This window comes from Bombus flavifrons, chromosome 3 (assembly GCF_040668555.2).
Source record: "Bombus flavifrons isolate JBK064 chromosome 3, iyBomFlav1_principal, whole genome shotgun sequence".
Taxonomy (NCBI): Eukaryota; Metazoa; Arthropoda; class Insecta; order Hymenoptera; family Apidae; genus Bombus; species Bombus flavifrons.
In genome coordinates this window covers 16,928,803-16,937,757 of record NC_138444.1, presented here as the reverse complement: position 1 = coordinate 16,937,757, position 8,955 = coordinate 16,928,803, and the positions used below count along the sequence as shown (strand labels likewise).

The following is an 8,955-nucleotide window of genomic DNA, read 5'->3' as shown; positions in this document are numbered from 1 at the left end:
AATTGTTTTCTGTATAATACCTTCCGCTCTTATTAGCAAATTCTACTATGCATCTATTTTCTGCAGAAGGCGTCATCGTTATACTAGAAGACTCGAGAACGTTCGTTATTTAGTTGTATCTTATTTTTGCTGGTAAGTTATATATTATATCTTTTTTTGAATTACAAAATTGGAGAAAATAATTTGGTAATTTTATTTATGATTATATTTTTTTGAAACAAAAAAAGAAAGGAAAACGAATACAATATTGTGATGGTTGTGATGGTTGTGATGGTTGACAGTTAATCTTCAAAATACAAAATATGAATGATAGTAATAGTAGATGGTTTTTAAACTGATCGTAAATTCTCTAAGTTTGTTAAATTATACATATATCGCTTAATGTGATCCCAATAGAAAATCCATGCAATTCAGTTTCATTGTATCATGAAGGTTAAGTATGCGAGAGCAGCATGACGCAGTATACGGATTTCCTACATTACCAGTTAAACTTTCTAGAGCTCATATAGTATTAGGTCATTGTTGACGTTTTTTAAACCAACATCAAGAACTATTATGGAGTCGCGAATCAATGACCTGCAGCGCTCCAAGCGGTAAACTTGATACATTCGTTCGCCAATGTCGTAAACACGATTGTTTAAATTTCGACGAAACATGCTACAAATTTTGCGCTTTAATTTTTTCATATCTACGATTTTTCCAAATATATAACGTTGTGAGATAGATTCCGAATCGTGAAATTAAAAAGAATTCATTTCCCAATTTATTTTATCGTTAAACTTCGGTATAAGTTAAACTTAACCAAAATTCGAAGAGGACAAGTATTTCATATGCAATCATTTGCCTAAATACGATAAGTGTAACTATAAAATTTTAGAATAACCATAACATATTAACATGTGAAGAATAAAAAATACGGTTTATACGCCAATGCGTAGATCGACAGGTTGCCGTTCCACATTCCTCTTTGTACCCTTGCCATGGAAGGATGTTCAATGAGTCGATGGCCTTGACCAACTACTATAGCGACGTGCATTTCCGGAAATGCTTTGCTCTCGCCTCATGAGATCTTTCTTCTATGTAACAAGTCATGTAGCTATAAAATAATGGTTCAAAAGAAAACTGGTAAGAATGTTCTATTAAAAAACGGAGTGTAGTATTACGATGTGATACTTTTTCAACAAAATAAATGGAAAATTTATAATAAATTAAATAAATGTCGAAATTACAATTTTATGTTCATACTATTAAATCACAAATATATTTGTAACCAGCGGAAAACAAAATAAAACTATAGAAGTGTTGGAAAATTAAAATGTAAGTATAAAATTTTCTAGTTACTTTATTTATATAATCATAATATAAATAGCTGTGCCTATTTGTTTATCCAGATTTCAAGAAAAATTCCTTTCAAAGACTGTGTTCTTTCTGGAAAGTAATGATTATATTGGAATGTCGCGACGGTTATATACAAATGGCGATGAGTAACAGTAACATCGATAACCTGTAGTTATCTATAGCTTATAAGCTGTTTGTATCTTTATCTCACAGAATCACTTCCAGCTATCGTCACTTCTATCTTGCATATGTCGTGCGTACGCATGCGCGATAGATCGTGGCGCGCCATGGTATAAATTTTGCTTATTCTAATTACAGGAACACTATACTATACATATACATATAGAAAAAAATTTTTTCTAATTATATATTCGTAAGAAGCAAGAAATTGGAATTATAATTTTAATAATGATTCAATAGTGATTCGTCTATGTTTAACAGATTACATATAAAAATTCGTTTAATTAAACAAAATTTGTAATTGGAATTTCCGAATTTTTAATTTTGTAGATTTATAAAATTGAATTTAACGTCTTTGCATTTTTAAAGCATATCGAAAAATTCTAAACGTAATGACTAAATTTTGAAGTGCATTGGGGCGTGATTTGAAGTGGAATGGTGGATGGCTTTGGTGGTGATGAGTACGGGACCGAAGACAGGTGGCTCCTTATACCATAGCACGGGTTCGATGTGTTCAGTTTTGCTATGACCGCCGACTGGTCACGAGACATCTCCGAGGTAGAACCCCTATTTTGAGTTTAATACATTTTGTTTCTCTATCAAAGAAGAAAAAAAAGCAACACTACAATGGAATATCGAACATTTATCGTGAGTTGACAATGTAATCGTTCTTTTCTTTTTCTTCCTTTTTCTTTTTTTACTTTTATTTTTTAATCACTAAGAATTGTTACTATATTATTTTTATCTTATTGCTTTCTTAATAATGAATTATTTTCATGTAAGTATAATGAATCAATAATTTGGAACGAATTATATATAAAAGTGAATATAGAACCATAATATTTTTTAAATCGCTTCTTCTCAAAACTAATCTCGTACAAGTATAACTGATTACAATTTCTATGGAATCAAGCGCCAAATATACTCGATCGGTGCGCATTCTAGATGAACTGTAGCGGAAAAGGTTCAATAAATTCAATACCTTCACGTTAGTCGATGCTTATTATAGAAATGTCCCGCATTCAGTAATCGCAGGGAACCGGTATAAAGTAATACCGTTACACAAATGCGTAATAAATGTCATGGCGGGAAAAGTATACTTTTACGTCTTTTTTTAATATCGCCTCTTGTCAATGGAATGTCAAATGTTAATCGAACGCGATTTAAATAATCATAAATCTGACTGATACTCTGCCTTGGTATTCTGAAAATGATTTATGATTTTACTTTATAATGAACAAAATTTTCAAAACCAACGGAAGTCGTAACGGAATCTAACGATGACTTTTATTTCATTTTATTAGCTTATCATTAAAACTTGCTTTTGAGAGTTGTCGCCAACTAAAAAGAAAGTAGTACATAACCTATTAAACAAAATAGAAACCTAAGATCTTTTCAACCACATGTCTCTCTCAAAACTATGTAACTCTTGCTGAAACAATATTTTCCCAATTCTGGGAAAGGTGTAAATATTTCGATTAACAATCATACAAAGCATCACCATAGACTAATTTAGCACGAATTATGAATACAAATTTTGCTTGTCATATCCATACCGAATGACAGGGGACTGACATCCTACCTTTCCTACTCGTGCCTAAGGCATTAGAACAGATAAATAATAGAAAGAAAATGCTACTCATTCACAGAAATCTTAATTCGGTATTATTTTCCTGATAAAACATACGATACAGCTAATAAATGTACTCTTGATTGTAAGAACCACAAAAATACTATATATATGTATTGGGTCGGTAAAAATGTTTCCTCATTATTTTTAAAGAAATTTAAAGGTAGATTTCATGCAGGTCTCAGATACAAACCTTAGCGTCTAAATAATATAGTATTAGATATTTTACTTAACAGTTATCTTTCCTCCATAATCCTTCAAGTAGTTTCATAATATTCTTCTTGAGAATATTTACACTTAAAGTATAAATCACTTTTTCTTATAAAGAGATTTCATTCCTTTATCAATGTTTATAAAGATATGAATCCGCATAATATCTTTCTTCTTTCATAATATTCTTCTTGAGAATATTCGCACTTAAAGTATAAATCACTTTTTCTTATAAAAGAGATTTCATTCCTTTATCAATGTTTATAAAGATATGAATCCGCATAAACATCCGCAGCTTACATATAATAATGATGCAAATAGTATAGTGTGCGAAGAAATTTGAAAAAACCTTTTGGGCAACCAAATTTCTCGTCGATTCGATTATCACAATTTTCTTGATCAAACGAATAATCATTCTGTGAATCTGTACAAATGTATAGTCAAAGAGGCAGCAATATAAATGATCTATAGTAGTTTACACGATTAATGAAATATCCTGTGGTCTGATAGTTCCACATGACGATTTTTATCCTCGAAATTCCTGAAGGTTAAACAGCCGAAAGAATGTAACGGCTGGCGAACGTGCACGCTTAGTGGGGCAGTCAGTATACAAGACTATAGTCTCGGGGTATTAATAGTCCGCGGAGCGTGGACCGAGTACCGTTAAGGCCGAATACGATACACGTCGGTATCTTACTAACGGGGAATACCTTGTAAGACCGAAACGCGTAGAGACGAAGGATCATCGACAAGCTAGTTCAAACAACTTGTTGTTTGTATTTCGTTGATCCTGGCTTCCATTCGAATAAAGCTTCTCTTCTGTTGTAGCCAACTTGTTGGATCTATGAAATGTTGGCACGAACGGTCTGTTTGCTTTAAGTTAAGATTTTAATTAAGCTACAATAACGATTAAATCGAATGAAGTTTCATAGTTTTGAGACACTGATAAATACGCGATCCAGACGAAAAGGTAAAATAGAGGAAATCAATGTATAACAATGATTATATAATTTAATTTCACAAACGGCATAAAAAGATGATTATTGTGATTAAGCAACGTCGCAAATAAAGAGAACCAGTGTAAATATTTATGCGAGAGAGGTTAGGGATATTGTACATATCATGTGTGAATTTTGTAGATGGTACTTTTATGCATTTTGTGCCACGCAAATGAATATTCGGACACGAAACAATCGAAACCAAATGACGTCGATTCGACGACAGAATCTAACGAACCTCCAGAAGGATATTACGCCTTCGTGAAGTCACCGAACGCAGAACCGCCTAAAGTGAGGCCGCCACCTTATATAGATAGCGACAAAGAATGCTATGGTACGCATTTCAAAGTTGTGCCACTTTAATATCATGCGTCAGCAAAGAAGGAATACAAATTATTCTCTCTGCTACTTCCAAATAAACGTACATGAATGATTCTAGATACCGGTAAACAGGGAAAGGGTTACGTTTCCATACACAATATTTGCGGGGATCTTAACAAGGGTTATATCCCGCGAAATCCTATGAATCAGTATTTCAATGGCTCGTCGTATCCTTTGTAAGTGTAATAAAATTATTTATATGATGAAATGTCATGATAAATTCTAACCGTAATTTGATATCCTTTCTCATTTTTTCTTATAGCGCGCTGTTGAAAAATCACACGTTGAAATTTTTAAGCAAAGCGTTGCCTATACTCAAGGCTGACGATTCATTGCCGAAGGTCGCCACGGTGCAATCCTATTTCCAGAATTCGTTAGTAATTATACAGAAACGTAAATCTACCGTTGGGTTGTCGTTTTGTAAAATGTACTTTTTTTCCTAATATCGACAGTGTCGACACCGACGAGAAAGGAAGTAGAAGCAAGCGATCGTCCGATTCAGAAAGCGCCTTGGATACTCTCAGAAACGGTCGTAAATTCTGCGAAAATGGTGGAGGAGTGTAAGTCGCTAAACGAATTATTTAAACAAATACAAGTTTGAATTTTGAACTATAATTTCTGTTTTACGCCAAAGAGTCTGCATGCTGTACAAGGCTATACAAGGTGAACCATTGGCTACCTCAGCAGCTGAACGCCGTGACGAGCCCTCTACCCCTGAGTACCGTCAACGAACACCGCCACAAGAGAAGCCAGAATACACCGGTCCACCCACTCCTTGTCCAGCTAAAGTGGAGTACGCTACACCAGTGTTCGCCAAGAACTATCAAGGAGTTTGGCGCTACGTGGTGCAAATCCCTTACGAGGGTTACTTCACTCAGACTATCGAAGTAACCCGATGCATGTAATATGACAGAGCATATGCAATTATCGTAACCAATTATTATCGTCGAGCGATTTTTAATATTAATCGATCTTTCACAGGCAATCAAGATGTCATTACTTGGATGGTGGCTGTCTGTCGTCGCCAAGATGGACTAGTTTGCTAGTAGCAGAGATTTTCTATCCTGACACGTTTTTGGAAGAAAATCAAAATTCTAGAATCAACAGCCTGAGGGATACTGCCGGTTCACCGCCGCCTGTTCACGATTTCCAGAATTATCAACAATATTTACAGAAACGTGCCGGGGAGAATGAAGCTCGTAACAGCGGATCGTCCCAGCATCATTGCGACGGTGTCGACGAAATGGGTTGTTTCCAGGTAATCGGACGATTTAAAATGTTTCAAGTGAAAATTTTGTTTAACAGTTTCTTGACCCAGTTTGTGTGCGATACAGGTAAGATTGTACTACGATTGGTTCCTGGTGCCAGGAAGCTGCAAGTGTTGGCGTCCCGATTACTTCAACCGCTATGTTCGTCGAAGCGGGTCTAACGTCGAATTGTGATAGCAATATCGCGTGTCAAATCACGTAAATGAGCAAGAAGACGCGCTTGCGTGATATGACTGATACAATTAAATCGATAAGATTGTCAGATTCTGTGAAATAGTCTGTTCTGATCGATCGATAATCAAACGACTATTTGTTTGATAATTGAATAGGAAAGATGTTAGAATCGAACATACACTTTTTAGACAATACCTACGTAGAAGATCGTATTTCAGCAATCATCGAATGAGGAGAATTAAAGCGGATCCACTGAGTGCGATCGATAATCTAGCTTTAATATAATACTTTGTTGTATTAAATTCGCAGCATTGTGCACCTTAAAGACTGAAGAGAAGTACCATTGTCGTGAACGCAGTAGAACGCGCTAATGAAGTTGCATCAACGCGCGTTGTTACTAAGTACATATTTCTTTTTTTAAATAATCCACGTTTCGCACTGTATGAAAGTATGATTTGCATTTTTCATTTACCAAGATACGTTGTTAAATTAACGCAGTAGAATAGCTATAGAATCCTTTCCTGTTTTCTTTTTTTACTTATCACTGTCCTTCATTAATATCTCAATGGTATTAAAATGAAATTCATACAAGAATAATTAGAACCCTTATTAATAGTTATATAAACATTAAATTTTTTATTTAAAAAATAGGTAATCGACATTAGGATATCTTTGACAGAAATCCGGAACTATATTCATTCAATTATTGAGATATTTTATTTTACAAATAATGAAACTGTACATTATTATATTTCCGTTCTTTACCTATTCGAAAATTATATGTTATATATAGTTCCGAGGGCTGAGTAAATTCCACGTTCGTTGTCAAAGACACGAGCCAACTTCTAAATTACCCACTGAAACCAGTCGTTCTACTTTTTAAATGTTGACGTAGAAACGACTACATTTAAGTCAACGTAAAATCATACGTTTCATTCTATAACTACTTATTACGTAATTTACATAATATGTCCATATTTCAATGTTGCAACATTCTTTGAACGCGGATACGACGTTCACCTATTTAAATAAATAAACAATTCTAATATATATTGTTAAAATTGCGTGATAAGAGATTCCTTTAAAAATGTCGTATCTCTATTGTTCGCCTAACCTATCTCATCTGCCGATAAAAATCAGTGACAGACATTATGAAAGATACAGATAATTAAACAAGCGTTTCCTTCTTAATTCTGCACGCTAATAGAAGTTACATGTTCTATTTTATATCGTTGATAATCGAATTTAATTTAATCGCGAACTCATTCGAACTCTGCTGATTAGGTAATGCAAAAGCCGAAAGTACCTACTTTCTAAATTTATAAAATGGTTCATTTCTGTGTAGGTCATGGCTCGACTTTACTGTATTCTTCTCTTTTCCTCTTTTCCTTCGTTCCTCTCTTTATACGTATTTCACGCAACAACGCTTGACAATTGAACACGTAATTCCTGCATTTATGCATTTTAATCGCAACGAGTGCAGGATACGACCAAAAACACAAGGAAGTTCGGACAACATCGTTTACAAGTCCCTCTCGAGATTCGTAGGCAACCGTGGCCATTTACAATACTACACACTACCGTGTGTATAGTGTATAAGTATTGCCAGGTTGGATCAATACTCCGGTCGCTGAAAGACGAGGTGAGAGGTAGTGAAAACGACGATACTCGGAGAGAGAGAGACTACCGCATGGTGTCTGTTGAGCATGGTTATCGAGCGATTCCACTTGTTATGGGGCCGTTGAGTTAAAAACATTGGGGAAAATTCGTATTGAGTTTACTTTCTCACTGTATACAAACAATAATGAGCAACTAATTTGTTTAAACAACTTGGTCGAAAAAGTGCTTTAAAAACCGATTCATTAACCCGCCAAATAAATTTTCTCTCACTCTTTCATTACATTTCTGTGATGGTAACAAAACCGGCCGATCTATTTGCTTCATTAAATGCGTCATAAATTAAACTTAAGAGTTGGAATCGGTGTACCTTGAAAGATTTATCGGTTCGATAATCGATCTATATTTTTGCTTAATCGATATATGAACTTAACCCTCGAATACTAGTCGCTATCGTAGCCAACCGGCGAATGTTTAGTTGAGTCACGTTGCATCGTACCCAATAAAACATATTTCCCCACTTAAACAATAGCTTGTAATGTAACTCCACGTTTAATCCAGATAGTTGCATCACAATGTTTTTCATTTGACGGAGATTACGTTCCTAAATTAACTTTCCATCGTAGTTGGCAAGGATTCACGAGAACTTGTAATCAAGAGAGATAAAGTTAAAAAAATTAGAACTTGCCGTAAGGATTTAAGAAAAAAAAAAGCTATTTTACATTGTAAATAATATATTTATCATGTATTATGATTACTTACAGATAGAGGTTTATATTCAGTCTAATCTATAATTTTTATTTATATATCTGCTATGTATGATGTATGATCTATCGATGTTATTATATTTTATAGAGGAGACACAGGATTTAACACTTATTTCAATAACTTATCTTCGATAAACTTCGATAGTGCACTTTAAAATTGTGCTATTTTCATTACAAGTAGTAAAGATCATAAACCTGTATATAGATGATTATAATTACAATGGTATAATGGATATAAATGGATGTACATAATTATACTCATATCTGAATAAAAACTAAAGTTAATTTTGTCAAAAGCATCTACATGTTTTTGATAATTGTAAAAATAAATTCATAGTTCGTCATTTTGACTATTGGGTATGGTAGTTGTACTTAAGATTTAATGGTTTTCG

The 8,955-nt window shown here is 34.0% G+C and overlaps 1 protein-coding gene across 3 annotated transcripts; it reads left to right on the top strand.

Annotated features, from left to right (window-relative positions):
• Nucleotides 1-2,023: 2,023 nt before the first annotated feature.
• On the top strand, nt 2,024-7,495 carry spz6 (Spaetzle domain-containing protein 6). 3 transcript variants are annotated; one of them, XM_069109371.1, is made up of 8 exons: nt 2,024-2,166; nt 4,498-4,690; nt 4,796-4,913; nt 5,000-5,110; nt 5,190-5,297; nt 5,372-5,638; nt 5,719-5,995; nt 6,072-7,495. In XM_069109371.1, the coding sequence occupies exons 1-8, from the start codon at nt 2,146-2,148 to the stop codon at nt 6,177-6,179; spliced, it is 1,203 nt and encodes a 400-aa protein (XP_068965472.1). In that variant the 5' UTR covers nt 2,024-2,145; the 3' UTR covers nt 6,180-7,495. The 3 variants fall into 3 exon arrangements, with proteins under 3 accessions (XP_068965472.1, XP_068965473.1, XP_068965474.1); XM_069109372.1 differs by having other exon boundaries at nt 2,110-2,179; XM_069109373.1 differs by lacking the exon at nt 2,024-2,166 and adding an exon at nt 3,845-4,328.
• Nucleotides 7,496-8,955: the final 1,460 nt, after the last annotated feature.

Coding starts and splice junctions, on each gene's coding strand:
- spz6 (XM_069109371.1), top strand. CDS start 2,146: ATGGAATATCGAACATTTATC. Junction 4,914..4,999: donor AATGGCTCGTCGTATCCTTT/GTAAGTGTAATA, acceptor TTTTTCTTATAG/CGCGCTGTTGAAAAATCACA. Junction 5,996..6,071: donor ACGAAATGGGTTGTTTCCAG/GTAATCGGACGA, acceptor TGTGCGATACAG/GTAAGATTGTACTACGATTG.